The sequence below is a fragment of the Phocoena phocoena genome, chromosome 13 (assembly GCF_963924675.1).
Source record: "Phocoena phocoena chromosome 13, mPhoPho1.1, whole genome shotgun sequence".
NCBI lineage: Eukaryota > Metazoa > Chordata > Mammalia > Artiodactyla > Phocoenidae > Phocoena > Phocoena phocoena.
Genome location: NC_089231.1, coordinates 78,939,563 through 78,957,010, shown reverse-complemented (window position 1 = coordinate 78,957,010; position 17,448 = coordinate 78,939,563). Strand labels below are relative to the sequence as shown.

The 17,448-nt window shown below is 47.3% G+C and overlaps 1 protein-coding gene across 1 annotated transcript in view; it reads left to right on the top strand.

The window, feature by feature from the left end:
* Nucleotides 1-17,448, top strand: part of KSR2 (kinase suppressor of ras 2) — a 398,943-nt gene that overhangs the window by 297,578 nt on the left and 83,917 nt on the right. The window contains exon 8 of the mRNA XM_065889764.1: nt 16,985-17,050. Coding sequence (XP_065745836.1) covers nt 16,985-17,050 — 66 coding nt within the window. The remainder of the gene's footprint in view (nt 1-16,984; nt 17,051-17,448) is intronic.

Here is a 17,448-nt window from a genome sequence, read left to right as displayed (position 1 = left end):
GAAGCACCCTTTCATGGTGCCTGATGTCGGCAGGAGCCATCCTGGGCTCTGAAATAGCTTACGGGATTTTGGTTTCTTGGCTCTGGAGCTGCTTCTCTGTTTTTTCAGAAATAGGTCTTAAATCAACCTCTACACATGGGCAGAGGGTCAAGGAGAGAGCTTATGAATAAGAACCAGAGCTGAGGGCGATGCTGGAAAGGCATAGTGCTGTCTGCAGAGGCACAGTGGGACCTTGCATTTTCATAGCATCTGAAATCAGGGGTTGGCAAACTTTTTCTCTACTCGACCAGACAGTAAACATTTTAGGCTTTGTGGGCCAGCGGGTCCCTGTTACAACCACTCAGCTCTGCCGTGTTGCTCAAGAGCGGCCATAGACAGTATATAAACAAATAAGTGTGACAAAGTTATTTATTCCAGTAAAGGCTTTTGTGCAAAAATATGCCGTGGCTGGCTTTGGCCACTCAGCCATGGTTTGCTGATCCCTGAGTTAGAGTTTGCAAAGGCCTTTTGCCCTTTACTTGTTCTTCTTGTGGTGCCTCTCGGGGTGGGGGGCGGTGGTTCTGAGTCTTCCCATTTTACCGATGTGAAAGCTGACTCCCAGCAAGGATAAACCTGAGGTCACACAGCTAAGAAGTGGCTGTCTAGCTCAGTGACATTGGGCGAGTCGCCCCACATTTCCGTTGCTAGTATTTTCATCTGCGTGAAAGGAATAATCACACCTGCCCAATGTGACAGTGAGCATTGAATAAATCATCACCAAAGGACATAGCCCAGTGCCAGGCTTAGGGTTTTGTCCTCTGTCAAAGGTCACAAATGCCTTTCTGTCTGGCCTTCCTCTTTCCTTCCGTAAACTTGTATTAAATACCTGCTTTGGTCCAATTACTGTAAAACAGTCAATAACATTCAGCTGTATCTAAGGGTTACAAACGAGTGTGCCTCTGATCGCCTTACAGGAGCCACTAAGTTGAAAAGTAGGAACCCTTCTCTCTCCTCTAGACTTCCTCTTCCTTGTGCAGTCCAGGCTGGGAACTCATTTGGGTTCCTTCAGGCCTCCCCACATCCCTGCCCCATGAAGGAGTTCTTACTCTTCCCCCAGCCTGGATGTCTCAGTCAAAAGGTGAGGCTGAGTGCCCTTCCCTCCTGGAGTTGTGGGGAGGATTAATGAGTTCCAGCCTCTAAAGGAGCCTTAAGCTCCATGGCACAAGGGAAGGAGATGCGGGCAGTAACTACCCATCATTAGTGTTTGGAGGCCCACATCCCCACCTTGGTCCTTTATAGACCCAGCTCTCAGGTGAGTACTCAGGATGGCGGCCCCTGGTCTTTCTGACTTTGAGACACACTAAGCCAAGCCCTCGGGTCCAACTCAAAGTTCTGTCTGATTTCCCAGGTACACTAGCTGCTCTGGGGCCTGTTTTATCTGTGTGTAGTCACTCCATGTTCTCAGGGGAAACGGCAGCTTTCACATCTTCACACCTGCCGAGTGGAGGCTTTGAAGTCAGGTAATTAGGTGACAGGGATGCAGCCAGGAGTCGGCAAGGCTGAATACTCCCTGAGCCATTTTAATTTTCAGCGCTAGAGGTAGAAGTATGAGATAGCGTCCACTCCTGCTGTTTCTGTTCTAGAAGTAATGAGCAGAGGCTCAGACCCTGCCAAGGGTTGGGGGAGGGACGGGGACCTGGGGGAGAGAGGTGGGTCCCAGAAGCAGAGGCTTTAAGGCAGCCAGAACTGAGCTGGAGTCCCACCTGCATTGCCAGACTCCCTGTGTGACCTTGAGCAGGGGACCGTCATCCCAGGGCTCAGTTTCCTTACCTGCAAAGTGGGCGTGATATTAGCACCCCCTGCCACAGGGCGGTTAGAAGGAACGGGTGAAATGTCCTTGCCCAAGATGACAATGTTTTATCAAAAGTCCTCCTCACTCCACCTTGTGCAGATATAGCTCCTGGAACTCTAAGAGGCAGGATTCAAACCAAGCCGTGGTTGGAAGGAACAACTGATCTTTCTAATTTGCCTCAGCCCTTAGAAAAACTGCACGAAAGGTGAAAACAGAGTCTGTAACAGCTGCAGAGTTCTGGGTTGCTTCAGGAACTTTGACGTTGTACTTGTGTGATGGCAGTGGAGTTTAGCGCTCCCTCTAGTATGTAACTAGGAGCATGCATTACCGATATCACCAGCTGAAGTTTGACCTTACTCTTCCATGAATGAAATTCTGTGGTTTTTGCATTAATTATAGTGAGGATGGATGGCTGTTTATATGTGTTTTCAAAGGTTGGCAGAATTTTGAGTGGAAGGGTTAGATGAAGGACAGAAAAGGGTAACACACAGACCCCATTGTCAAGGAGTTTAAGGGAAGACACACCTATAGAGAAATAAATTTTGGTGAAACTGAAGTACATGCATGACAGCAGCAACAGGTGGAATTCCAGAGGGCAGCGCCGAGAGTGGGGAGGGAGCGTCTAGAAAAAATGGGCAGAAATGTGTGTTCATTTACTTGACATATTTATTGAGCACGTACTATGCACTGGGCACTGTTCTAGGCGCAGGGGAAATAACAGTGAATGAAGCAGACAACATCCCTGGCCTCATGGAGCTTACATGCTGGTGAGAGATGGAGATGGGGAAGGCCAGACAGTAAACAAAGTAAATCAGTAAAATAGGTCATCTGTTCAGACGATGCTCAAGTGCTGAGGAGAAGAGCAAAGCAGAGAAGGGAGATAGGAAGAGTCAGGGAAGGGGCTGCGATTTTAATTAAAGTGCTCAGAGAAGGTCTTATACCTGAGTGGGAACTTTGGGAAAAAAGTGGTATGTGATGTGGGTGATTTCCTGTTTTCCTAAAGCATTTCCAGAGGCTTGGGTTTGAACCTATCCCAAAGGCAATGGTTCTTTCTCACCCACCCACCCCCCTTTTCTAAACCTAGAGCAGTTCTGGTTGTGTTATTGCCAGAAACGCCCTGGCTTAGACCCATTGCTACTCCAAGTGTGGCTCCTGGTCCTGCAGCAAGCATCAGCATCACCTGGGAGCTGATCAGAAATGCAGACTCTCAGGCCCCACCCCAGACCTGCCGCATCCAAATCTGCATTTTAAGGTCGTCCTGGTGATTCTCGTGCACATTACATTTAGAAGCGCTACCCCCGTGAGCTCCGAATTCCCTTGCGGAGCTGATTTTATTTTTCTAGATTATGGGTCTCAAAACTTGAGTGTGTATCAAAATCCCCTGGAAGGTTTATTAAAACATAACTTCCTGGACCTATGCCCTGGAGTCTCCGATTCAGCGGGTCTGAGGTGGGTCCCCAGAATTTGCATCTCTAACAAGTTCCCAGGTGATGCTGTTGCTTCTGGTCTTGGGACCACAATTTGAGAACCACCGCTCTCTATAAAAGCAGGAGTTTGACAAAATCCAATTTTATTTTCCAGCCTGACATTTCTTTGTTTTTGAAGGTTGGTCCATCTTTGCTGATTATTTTTCAGTCTCTTCTGCTGTTAACATCCCTTGGCCTCACTCTATAGACGTGAGTCTTGTTCATCCTGGCTTCTCCAGTAAATTCATCCAGTAAATATTTATGTGCTGAGTCAAAATGATAAGGTATGATTAGGAACCCAGGCTGTAGGTCAGACACACACACACCTATATTTGAATCCTGACTCTGCCACTAACTGTGTAATCACTTCTGAGGCTCAATTTCTTCCTCTATAGAAAGAAGAAAATAATATCTACCTTACTAGATTGTTTTAAAAAAAACAACTGAGATAAATAAGGGAAAATGCTTAGCCTGGTACCTGACCCATTATAAGAGCTTAATAAATGAAAGTTAATACTATCATTAGCGTTATGAATTAATTTTGGGGTACCCCTCCACCCCGGAAGCCAGGATACTTCCAAATATCTAACTCTTTGCCTCCTGCTTTGGTTCAGTGCCCACTTCCTCCAGAATTATCATCAGCTGTCTTGTCGGCATTCTGAATAGAGAGATTAATGAACTAATAGGAAATTATGCTCAGAAAGCAATTTGCAGTTATCTAAAATGAGGCATTTTCATCTAATAGGTTCATGAGCACGGAGTGGAGTTTAGTTCTAAGTGGTCGGATGTCAGCACAATCTACTACTGTCTGATAGCTGTGGATTCAGCTGGCTGGAGTTTGCTCCTGCAGTGAGATGCTGATGCATTTCCCTGGTTCAGTCATGCCTTATCTGCATCCTTCCCCCTTCTCAGAGTCCTTCTACAGAAGGACCTTTCTGCAGAGCCGAGGTCTGTCTCCTTGGAAACCTCTCCACCTCTATCTGCATCTCTGGCAGGAAAACTGGCAGCAGTGGTGATTTGGGTGGCTTGTGTTCTTGAAGATAAGAGTTTGAACCAAGGTGGTTTTTTGTTTTGTTTTGTTTTGTTTCCTGCACAGGCTGGAGAGTAGAAGGGAGGGGACATCCAACACCACCAATGGAGAAGTAGCCCAGACTCTACGGATAGGGCTGAGAAATCTGCATTTTAACCAAACTCTCAGATAATTCCTATTTGCACACACGCATGAGTGTTCTGGGCTGAGGAAATAGCACGGGCAAAGGCTTGGATCAGGGCTGAGAAGACTTTGAGCGTGTTTTGCAGGCGGGGCCCGGGGTCGAGAGGAGACTGGCTGTGCTGTGCAGCCGTGGCACTGGCCTTACTGCTGGGCCTCCTGTTGGTGCTTGTTGAGGCTCCAGGCTGCAGGGGGGCACCGCTCACCATACATCCAGCCGCAGTCCGGCGAAAGCAGTCTTGGGCTCTGGAGCTCTCGTCACGCTGGACCAGCTTGCCAGCCAGGATGAGGCCTGGTGCGGGGAGGAGAATGTGATGTCAGGATGGCCATTCCTCTGGGTGGTGGAGTGGAGGGCAGAAGCCGGGAGTCTGATGTTCTCTGAGTCACCTGCTCTCAGGGCCTGAGACGGGAAGGGTTTGGGTATCAGAATACCTTGCAGACGTTTAAGACTCGTTTTCCTGTAGGACCGCAGGGCGCTCACTCCTGCGTTTTGAAGACAAGGTGATAAAATCAGTGGTTGCTGAGCGCAGCCCTGGCTCACCCACGTGTGTCTTGATGTCCTGCTCACAGTGCCAGTGACCTCACTTAGGGACGCTGACGCTGACACCTGAGACCTTCTCTGGAGGCTTGCCCTTGGGTGATTGCAGCTCCTCCCCCGCGTGGCTCAGAGCCAGGGCCTAATGGTGCAAGTGTGGAAAAGGCCAGCTTCCTCGCCTCAAAGCAGACAGACTCTATGGTACAGTTCACACTCCAGAGTCCCCTGTGGGATCAGGCTGAGACTGTAGTCACCTGCAGCCACATCCTTGCTTAGCTTCTCCCCCATTTCCTATCCTGCTGAGGAACAGCCTGGAGAACTGCCTCCATAAATCACCCGCCTCAGGATCTGCTTCTGGGGAACTCCACTTAGGACAGTAAAGCAACAGCAAGCTCCAGACGCTGGAGCTAGAGAGAGCAGGTCCTGGCTCTGCCACTTCCTAGCTGTGTGACTCTGGGAGAGTTTCTAAACCTCTCTGATGTAAAATGAGGCTAGTACGTGCATTTGATGTGATAAGACATGTGAGTGCCCCAGTCACCTTAGTGATTTGGGGATTCCTTCAAATCGGAATCTTTAAGGTGTTCAGCACTTATTTCATTGCAGAAGTGGATTCTCTATGAATACAAAGTATGAAAAGAAACAGACTCACCAAATCACCTCTATGGGTTTAAGCAAGGTCAAAGTTCTGGAAAAGTTACCCATTTCCTACTTTTCTGTAGTTGTTGTTCTCCATTTTTCTTTGGGGACTTTCAGAACCAGCCAACTTCTTGGGAGACATGTTAAAGGGTTTATATCAGGGTTTCTCAGCCTTGGCACTATTGACATTCACTTGGATTTCACATACTCTTTGGTTCCCTTCTTGCCCTGTGTGTCCTTCTAGCCCGTGTCCTTACATCAGAATACAATGTTTTATCTGAAATTTTCCTGTGTTTGCAAAATGACTTCAGCCACAGGTGACAAAGAGATAAAAGCGTGAAGTAAGCCATGGTTGGTTTGAGCCACTGGGTGCCCTAATTTTCCCAGCTCTTGAAAAGCGGGGGAAATCACGAGCCGGTGTTGCAGCTGCCGCGAAGTTCCCGGAGGCTTCAGGAATTTGTGCAACGGGCAGGATATTGGCAGGATACAATTTTGAGCATGCATCTCAGAGATCACCAGCTTGAAGCCCAAACTTATTTTTCCATGAATAGAAACACGTCAGTTTTTGCAATAATCGTCGTGGGAATTAATGGTCCCTTATATACGTTTTTACCTATTATAGTTGGGTCCAGTGACAGTGGTATGTGAGGGAGGATTATAATTCTCTTGGGGCTGAGGTGGGGATTGGATATGAGGCGGAGGAGGGTGCTCACCCCATGTATTGAGGGCTTACTGAGTGCCAGACATTTTGCTAAGTGCTTTACATGCACAAGCCCATTTAATTCTTACAACAACCAGGGAAGGTAGGGTCTATTATTATCCCCATTTTACAGATGAGAAAACAGAGGCCTTCAGGAGTAAATAGTTGGCCCAGAGTCTCACAGCTGGTGGATCCACTCCTCAAACCCACTGATCCCTCTGATTCAAGGTCCCAGAGCCTTAACCACTTTGCATGGGCAAAGGACCAGCCACACAGTTGCCAGCCCCCACTCTGCTTCTTCTTGAACCAGACAAGCAGAACAGAAGATGAGCATCTGGTCTCAACCTGACCCTGGACCAGAGCTGTCAGTCTTTTCCTCCCCCGCCTGCTACCCTCTCCCATCATCCCTTCTTGAATTGAAAGATGACAAATGGGTCTCTGTGATGAACACCCCCGGGTGCTGGGAACCCAGCGGACCCTGTGGTCATGCTCTCCTCTCTCGGGGAAGCTGAGGGGGTCGGGGAAGGCATCACCAACAGGTAATAAATCTACAGCTTCCTTACAGTATCCTTTTGTGGAGAGACCTGTGCCGGGGTTTTCCTGATTATTTTTCATTATGTTGCTGGAGCGTTCAGTCTTATTTCTATGTTAATACTCCCCATCTCCCTTGCTTATTTCTGCTGTTGCGTTTTTCTTTCTAACCCAGTTGTAGGCCAAAGAGCTCAACCCCACTGAGCTGTGGGCAGTGAGGGAAGGGGTGTTTTTTGAGATTCTTCACTGAGGGCATATGGAGACGTTTCTAGAAGCACGGGCTCAAATGAGAGACCCCAGGGGCGTCAAAACTGCTCGGTTGGGGCACTCATTCAGACAAGCCCACTGCGAAGGGGGTAATGATTTTGTTCAGTGATTTTGCAAGAAGGCTTAAGGAGCACTTAATGCAGTGCTGTGGGAAAAGGCGCACAGAGGCAGGGAGCGGGAAGGATAACCTGAGAGGGGAACTTGCTGCCCTGTGATTGTATCTGCTGCCAGAGGGGGGTCTTTCCAAGATGCTTACCCAGCCTTCACCTCCCTGTTTAAAACCCTTCCTTACTTCCCCCTGGCTCTCAGGATAAAATCCAGTCTCCCGAGGAGACCCTGCACTATCCTTGTTTACCTCTCCTTCCTCCCTCCTCACCACTTCCCTCCTTATGCCTGGAGCTCCAGCTTCTTTGAGCCATCAGCTGGAGACGTGCCCACCCACCGAGGATTCTTTGCGCCCTAGTGCTTTAGCCTAGATCTTCCTTGCACAACTCTGCTAGCTCCCCAGGCTCAGCTCAGTTATCACTTTCTCCAGGAAGCCCTCCCTGACTCCCCTCAGTTCCAAGTGCCATACCCCGCCCTTCACGATCATTCCATATAATATACTACATTGTGTTTGTCTATTTACCTGCGTGTCTCTCCGACCAGACTTTAAACTATTTGAGGGTAGGGCTGTGTCTGCTCTGTTCACTGTGTTTATACATCCAGGGCGAGCACCATGCCTGGCACATAGCAAGTACTCAGGAGATACTAGTTGGTGGAATAGATCTCAAAAGAAGCCTCTGGGGGGAAAGTGATTCTTCCGAACCCAAGACTCTGGAAACCTGGTTCCAATCCAAATGGGATCATTTCTAGGAGGCAATTTCTTTTTATATGATTTTTATTTTTCAATTTGTTAATGTGGTGTATCACATTGATTGATTTGTGTATATTGAAGAATCCTTGCATTCCTGGGATAAACCCCACTTGATCATGGTGTATGATCCTTTTCATGTGCTGTTGGATTCTGTTTGCTAGTATTTTGTTGAGGATTTTTGCATCTATGTTCATCAGTGATATTGGCCTGTAGTTTTCTTTCTTTGCGACATCTTTGTCTGGTTTTGGTATCAGGGTGATGGTGGACTCGTAGAATGAGTTTGGGAGTGTTCCTCCCCCTGCTATATTTTGGAAGAGTTTGAGAAGGATAGGTGTTAGCTCTTCTCTAAATGTTTGATAGAATTTGCCTCTGAACCCATCCGGTCCTGGGCTCTTGTTTGTTGGAAGATTTTTAATCACAGTTTCAATTTCAGTGCCTGTGGTTGGTCTGTTTATATTTTCTATTTCTTCCTGGTTCAGTCTCGGAAGGTTGTGCATTTCTAAGAATTTGTCCACTTCTTCCAGGTTGTCCATTTTATTGGCATACTGTTGCTTGTAGTAATCTCTCACGACCCTTTGTATTTCTGCAGTGTCAGTTGTTACTTCTCTTTATCATTTCTAATTCTATTGATCTGAGTCTTCTCCCTTTTTTTCTTTATGAGTCTGGCTAATCGTTTATCAATTTTGTTTATCTTCTCAAAGAACCAGCTTTTAGTTTTATTGCTCTTTGCTACTGTTTCCTTCATTTCTTTTTCATTTATTTCTGATCTGATCTTTATGATTTCTTTCCTTCTGCTAACTTTGGGGTTTTTTTGTTCTTCTTTCTCTAATTGCTTTAGGTGTAAGGTTAGATTGTTTATTTGAGATGTTTCTTGTTTCTTAAGGTAGGATTGTATTGCTATAAACTTCCCTCTTAGAACTGCTTTTGCTGCATCCATAGGTTTCTGGTCATCATGTTTTCATTGTCATTTGTTTCTAGGTATTTTTTGATTTCCTCTTTGATTTCTTCAGTGATCTCTTGGTTATTAAGTAGTGTATTGTTTAGCCTCCATGTGTTTGTATTTTTTACAGATTTTTTTCCTGTAATTGATATCTAGTCTCATAGCATTGTGGCTGGAAAAGATATTTGATATGATTTCAATTTTCCTTAATTTACCAAGGCTTGATTTGTGACCCAAGATATGATCTATCCTGGAGAATGTTCCATGAGCACTTGAGAAGAAAGTGTATTCTGTTGTTTTTGGATGGAATGTCCTATAAATATTAATTAAGTCCATCTTGTTTAGTGTGTCATTTAAAGCTTGTGTTTCCGTATTTATTTTCATTTTGGATGATCTGTCCATTGGTGAAAGTGAGGTGTTAAAAGTCCCCTATTATGAATGTGTTTCGGTCGATTTCCCCTTTTATGGCTGTTAGTATTTGCCTTATGTATTGATGTGCTCCTACGTTGGGTGCATAAATATTTACAATTGTTATGTCTTCTTCTTGGATTTATCCCTTGATCATTATGTAGTGTCCTTCTTTGTCTCTTCTGATAGTCTTTATTTTAAAGTCTATTTTGTCTGATATGAGAATTGCTACTCCAGCTGTTTTTCGATTTCCACTTGCATGGAATATGTTTTTCCATCCCCTCACTTTCAGTCTGTATGTGTCCCTAGGTCTGAAGTGGGTCTCTTGTAGACAGCGTGTATATGGGTCTTGTTTTTGTATCCATTCAGCCAGTCTATGTCTTTTGGTTGGAGCATTTAATCCATTTACATTTAAGGTAATTATCAATATGTATGTTCCTATTAGGAGGCAACTTCGAGGTGATGGGACGAGTGGAAAGATGTTCATGTTTGAAAGGACAAGAGATGGCTTTATATACCTATCTAGGTAGTAAACTCCTTTCTAGATGATTCTAAGAAAGATTGTTAAAGAAAGAATTCTTGTCTTATTTTATTATACACCCCCAGTGCCTCTCACAGCACCTGACATGAGGAGGAAGGTGATGATGTTTTTTGCGTGCGTGAATGAATGGTTATCCTGACTCTGCCATTTACTATCTGTATGATTGGGCTGCTTCCTGAGCCTCAGTCTTTTTGACTTTAAAATGGGCACGGGTGCAGCATTATCCATTGCTCACGGATTGTTCTTCAGAGTTGTACAGGGTTATGTAAGAGCGCCTGGCCCCAGATTGGTGTTTGCTTAACGTTTCCTCAATTGGATATCGGGGACCAGGTTTTTAAAACATCCCATTTGCACTCCGGAAGGAAAGGCGGTGCCTTCTCAGGTGGGTTGCAATGTGAGCTGGTGTGAGATGAGAGAAAGGACCAGGGATTTGGGCTGTTTGGAGCAAACTTTTCATAAACTGGTTAGAATCCCCCATGAACCATTTGAAATGAACGTGACTGTGTTCACCAGCAAGAGTCTTGGGGGCCCCTCCTCCAGGAAGGCCACCCTTCTTGATTCCAGCCTCACACCGGTCTCCGGGCTTGCATCTGCTCCATGGGGCTGCTGGGGGGCCAGGACAAATCCATTAAGAAAATGGCAGAGCTGCTCATAAAAGGGGCCGTTTGTCCCCGCGGTTCCCGGGCAAGATCCATGGAAGTCCAGTTTGCCTGTGGTCAGACCCCTGTCCCCCACCTCCCCATCGGGGAGGAAGGAGGGCAGAAGGAAGGGAATGCTGAAGGGGACGTGTTTGCACTTCACACTCTGCAAGGGATACAATTTATAAGAAATAGAAATCATTTTAAAAAATTGATGGAGACTATTAAGGGCCCCACACGAGGGGCATTCAATGGGCTTTCCCTGCTGCTGGGCTTGCCTTCCTTTTTCTTTCTCTCCTCCTCTCTCCCTCCACCTCTCCAATATCTGTTCAGCATGTATCATGCACCAGCCACCAGACCAGGCACTGAAGGCGGGGTAGGGAAGGTTGCTGCAAAGATGAGGAAGACCCAGATCCTGCCCCCAAGATAAATTCACATATTTAATTTTCAGACAGAGAAGATGTCTCATTCGGCCAGCAGCTCCTTTGGAGAATGAGATATCCCACGTAAGCAACTTTTCTTGGTAACTGAAGCTTATCCTGTTAGCCTTTGAATTTGAAAAAAATAAACTCTTTTCCATGAAAGTGTTAAATAAACCCTTTCCAAGTTTCCAAGCTGTCTGAGGCTCGCATGGCATTCCCCGTGTGCCCTCAAGTGTGCCTTAGCCCTGCCTGCAGAGACACTGACTTATTTGCTGCCCAGGTGGGCACCACTTAGGCATTTTCTCACTGGAGCCTCATGGCAGTTTTGCAGGTGAGGAACCCGGAACTTAACAAAGCAGACGGATGCCCCCTTAGTCTGGAAAGGGTAGATTCAAGCTCAGGTTGGCTGAATTCCGAAGCCCAGGCTTTTCACCACTTCTGGAACCACATACGACCTTTCCCTGGTGCCTGGAGTTGATCAGAGCCACCATCCTAACTCATGGTGCTCCTCTAGACCACGTCTGGTATGGAGGTTTGTCCAGGGTGGTCAGCTGTGTCCTGCCCACCCCTCCCTTTTCCTCCATGTGGAACGGAGCACAAGGAGGACCAAACTCCTGGGCTCAAGGGACACACAAGGGACAGGGAGCAGAGGACTTGGTTTTGGTGTGAGAACTTTGGGACAGACCACGTCGCTGTTCTGAACCTCCTTTAATAATCGTGGTGTCTTAGTTGGGCTCCCCTGTTTCTACAGACTTTGAGACAGGGATTTGAGGGCACATGGTTTCTTTGAGAAGTGATCCCGGGCCACACCAGCAGGGGAGTAGGGGAGCGAGACAGGGAGGGGAAACAAGGCAGCCTGTCCTGGGTCCTGGAAGAGCGGGTGACGGCTATGGGCACCTGGGGTCCAGCCCCACGTCGACACACCCCAAGGGAGAGGGTACTGGGTGGTCCATCAACCAGCTCCCACCCGGAGTTCTTTCAGGGGTCCAGGCAGTCCAGCCAGCCCACATTCCCAGCCAGAGAAAGTCCTCCAGCAGAGGGTCTTAGGGGCTTGTGGAACACTGCATCAGCTAGCAGGAAAAGCGACAACTCCCACAATAAAAACGAGAGTACCTGCAACTTCAAGTGCTTGTCCTGAGCACCTTACTTCTGTCGTATCATTAATCTCCTCTGCCACCCTACGAGGCAGATGCTGTGATCGTCCCCACTTTTTTTTTTTTTTTTTTTTTGCGGTACGCGGGCCTCCCACTGCCGTGGCCTCTCCCGCTGCAGAGCATAGGCTCCGGACGCGCAGGCTCAGCGGCCATGGCTCACGGGCCCAGCCGCTCCGCGGCATGTGGGATCCTCCCGGACCGGGGCATGAACCCACGTCCCCTGCATCGGCAGGCGGACTCTCAACCACTGCGCCACCAGGGAAGCCCCCCACTTTTTTTTAAATACTCTTTATTGGAATATAATTGCTTCACAATGGTGTGTTACTTTCTGCCGTACAACAAAGTGAATCAGCTCTATGCACACGTATATCCCCATATCCCCTCCCTCTTGCGTCTCCCTCCCACCCTCCCTATCCCACCCCTCCAGGTCGTCACAAAGCTCCGAGCTGATCTCTCGCGCTATGCGGCTGCTTCCCACCAGCCGTCCATTTTACACTTGGTAGTGTATGTATGTCCATGCCACTCTCTCACTACGTCCCAGCCTCCCCTTCCCCACCCGTGACCTCAAGTGCATTCTCAACGTCTGCATCTTTATTCCTGCCCTACCACTAGGTTCATCAGTACCATTTTTCTAGATTCCATATATTATATGTGTTAGCATACGGTATTTGTTTTTCTCTTTCTGACTTACTTCACTCTGTATGACAGACTCTAGGTCCATCCACCTCACTACAAATAACTCAATTTCGTTACTTTTTTCTGTCTGAGTGATATTCCATTGTATATATGTGCCACATCTTCTTTATCCATTCGCCTGTCGATAGACATTTAGGTTGTCCCCACTTTACAGATGAGGAAACTGAGGCTCAGAGCGGGTCAGTGACTTCCCCAGCTTGTCACAGCCAGGAAGTGGTGTCAGGCTTTGAACCCAGATTTGTTCTGTATATTATCCTGACACCACTTCCTTTTATTTATTTATTTATTTATTTTTTGGTGGGGGTGTGGAGGGGGGAGGACCCTGCCTTCTGGAAGGTTTAGGCATCTGGACACCACTCATCTGGGAAGTAGAATGTATCCTTCTTCTACTGTGGTCCTTGAGCTGTGGCGTGCGCTTGCTGAAAACTCACATTCCCGGCACTTCCTGAGTCAGAACCCGAGAGGGTGTGCCTTGGGAATCTGATTCTGAAGCAGGTGGTTTACTGATAAATTGCATGCTAGTAGCTCTTTTCTTCCATGGGCAGTGAAAAGGACAAGTCTAATTGGGGTGGAATCATGCGTGTTTCCTGCTGGAAAAATGATTCTTTGTAAGTGGGACACGCACAAGTCTGGCCTCAGTTCCTGTACCGCCTCCCCTCCAGGGTCTGGGTGACTTCAGCTCTAAGCTAATCCTGCCGGCTGGATCAGCAGGTCCTGGATGTGTGGGCTCTAGTTCTAGTTCTAGACATGTGAACCTCTGTGCCAAGTTTGTGTCCAGGCATCGGAAAGCGCTCTCTTGGGGTGTCTGCAAGGGCCGTGGCTATGCTCCAGAGCCTGGCGCTGCCCTCTGAAGCCCTGGCTGGAAGGATGAGAGTTCCATCTCCCACCCTTCAGCCAGAGTGGAGGAGGGCTGCTCCCTTACTGTGAGAGACAGAGAGGAAAATGCCAGGGGGAGGCAGGAGACGGCTGAGGTCACTGGTGGTCTCGGCTGCCTTGTCCTGATACGGATGTGGTCCGAAGGTGACGTTCAGCTGCTTGCCCTCACTCTGCGTTCACACTGCTCGTCAGCTTCCAGCTGGGATTGGTCAAGGAGACTCCTAGGTGGGGCTGGCAGAAAGGAGCAGTCTCTTTCTGGAAGCTTCCTGGCGGAATTGAGCTAGTTCAAACAGGAAAGTGTGCAGACACTTACTTCTTGGTTCAACTATCACTTGGCGTCAGCAGTCTCCCCAACCAGGGCTTCCCAAATGTCCATCTGACCGAGTCACAGTCATCCAATTCCTCCAGAGGCTTCCTGGTGTTTGTAGAATCAAATACAGACTCCTTGCTGGGGCCCCGGGGTCCTGCCCACCTCCCTTTCCTCAAGTCTTCCCTTCACTCTGGTTCTCTTCACTTCAGCCTCATCAGCCTTTAACTTCTGACCCCTGAACCCACGAGGCTTGATTTTACCCCCCAACCTTTGTGCCACTGGAGCCCTTCCCCCTCCCACTCCTGTCACTCTCCATCCCATTTCCCTGTATTATTTTGTTCACCATCTTACCACACAGGCGATTATCTGATACTTCTTTATGTGTTTATTAACCCTCCCCATAAACACAGGGGCTTCAGCTGGGTGATCATTGTGTCCCCAGGACCTGGGGTCCAGTAGACCCAGTTTAAGTGTATGTAGAATGAATTAAAGGCTAATTTCACACTCAGCAGGTCTTCCCTTCTCTATAGGTCTGGGTCTGGGGGCCTTAGAAAAGAAAAAGGCAAAGCCAGTTTGCAGTAATGTGGGATTTTTATTGCCTTGTGAAGTCAGGCAACTGTAGGGGGAAGAGCAAGGTGACAGGCTCAAAAAAAGGGACATTTTGACTCAGCTGCTTATAGACCACAGGAACCTTCCCCTTTACTCACCTCCACCCCCAAGATGTAAAGCAAGAAGAATGGAGGCTTTGGAGGGATCTAACAGAGCTAGAGCTGGACTTGGGACCTCTTACTGACTAGGTGACCTTGGGCAAGTTATCCAAATTTGCTGAGCCTCAGTTTCTTATTCTGTAAAATGGGGATAACAAAAGTTCCTACTTTTTAGGGCTGTTACAAGGATTAAGTAAATCGTGTAAAGCGCTGAGAGCATTGCCTGGTACATTGGAAGCACTGCATAAGAGTTAGCTCTTGTTTTTTTCAGAGTCACATGGTCTTCATGACGTTTGTGGCCAAGCGTACCTCCTAATGTTTCCAGCCCTCTTAGACTTCGGGTGCCAAGAGCTGTCACCTCTTTTTGAAGATTCCACATTGTCTCAGCCAACTTTTCCCAGCCTAACTCAGCCATTCACTCACCACCCTGTCTTGATTTTGTCCTGTTCATGTAGCAGCCCTACATTTATTCATGGACCATTTGTAGCCTTTTTCACTTAAAGCAAATTTATTTACAGGTGAAGATGTATCTTATAATCATGAATGGAGAATCAACATCACTTGCCATTAAAATAAGGGGACCAGAAATAAATAGACATCCAAGTGGAAAAATAAACTTATTCAATTCCCTGTGAATACTGCTGCCTGTCCAAATCTGGGGTTAGCACATGGCAGAGAGACGTAAAGACGTCTTAGCACAAGAAATCCCCCTGATGCAGTCAGCATGAAGGAGAATTGAGATGGACTAACGTTCTCACTATGCGATTGTTTCATGCTGCCCACATCCCTCCTGGCTCCCCCCCTGCACCCCTGGGAGCCCCAGATCTAAGTTTTCCATATCATAGAGGAATTCAGGGCCCTGTTAGGGCCATAAAAGACTGAACACAAGGAAAATTGGGGAAATGTGCACAGACATTCCAAAGCCATCAACTAGACCAGTGGTTCTCATGCCTCAGCACCTACCGTCAGACTCATCTGGAGGGCTTGGTAAAGCAGGCTACTGCATCTCAGCTCCAGAGTCTCTGATTCATCACATCTGGGCTGGAGCCCTGGAAGTTGCATTTCTGGAAAGTTCTCACCTGGTGCTTCTGCTGCTAGTCTGGAGACTCCACTTTGAGAACCACTGAACTAGACTAACTGAGTCAATGTTAAGTCCATGTCTGGGCATCCAAACCATTCCATTAAAGATATCTGTCAAAGCCCTAGAGGGGAAGAGAGTGGAGGACACATCTAAAGGTCCCACTTCTCTGTGTAGAGTACTTTGATAATAAACCTCTAAGCAGGCTGAGGCTAGCCTTCTGGCAAAGATGTTGGCCGTTGGAAGTTAAGCTGGTGCACACAGAAATAGTAAGGAAATCCAAAAGGATATGCATGGAGCATTGACAGCACCTGCTGCAGTGTGTATCCACCCTGCAGATGTAAAATTCCAAAAGAAAAGGATAGAGCAAGGTCACAGTACCCTTTTGAAGTCTGACAATGGTATGGGGAAGAGCAAGGTGACATCTTGAATTTGTCTCAAAGGGAGACATTTTGACTCTAAACTCTTAAACTTAATACCTCTAAAACTTAATACCTGTTACTGATCTCATCCTAATTGGAAGCCTTGGTTGGCTGTCTCCTATAGCATGAGCCTTTAAGAAAAAATGATGCTACCTCTGGCACCACTGACCCAGGGTTTCTGCTAGGACAAGTCAGTTAATCTCAGTTTTTCCATCTGTAAAATGGGAAGAATAATAATACCTATTTCATGACGGTGTTATAAAGATCTAATGACATAGCATCTATAGAATGTTTAGTGCAATGACTGGCAAATGAGTCTTCAAGTAAGTTGGTGATGATTATTAGGGTTGAATTATTAGTCTATCTATCATAGACTGATAGATAACAATGTCTTTCAAAGCATGAAGTCCAAGTGGGCACTGTTGGTGAGACAGTTGCTACCAACTCTTGGACGACCCAGGACTGACCCGTGAGTGTGGGATGGCAGCAAACTCTCTCCAGAGTTAAGTTCCTAGGTTCCAAGGGTATGCCTTTGCAGTAGCTGCCCTATCTCGTCTCATGTCTTGGTATCCACAGCACCCAGAGCTTTCTGAACCATTGGTGTGTCCCATCCACCCATCCATCTACCCAACCATACATCCACCCACCCATCCATCTACCCATCCATCCACCCATCCATCCAACCACCAATCCATCTAAACATCCATCCATTCATCCATCTATCCATCTATCCATCCTTCTCGCTCTTTCTCTCTCTCAGGTTAAAGTGCCACAACAAATGCACCAAAGAAGCCCCGCCCTGTCATCTCCTGATCATCCACCGAGGAGGTAAGTATTTAACACTTACTGCCCTGGGGTTGGGGGTGGGGTGGGGCTCCTGCAGGCCTTCTGAGATAGCTGTCCCATCCAGCTCACCTCTGGATACCCCTTGACCCTTGATCCTTGCCTGTCTCATTTCTTTCCCTCTGACACCCTTCCTCCTGACATCTGTCTCCTTAATCCACCTCCCCTGCCTGTTCTCCCTATTCTTTGTCCCCATTCTGGTCTCTCTGATACTTTAGCCCCCAGATTCATCGACCCCTCCCTAAGTCTTTTTCTCTCATTCTTGTCCTCTTTCCTAATTTTTACTCTCCTCTCTTTCCCCCAATCCCATTCCTTTCCCTTCCCACTTGAAAAGAGTCCTAGCTGAGTGTTTTTCCATTATGTGCTCTTCAGACTCGGTCA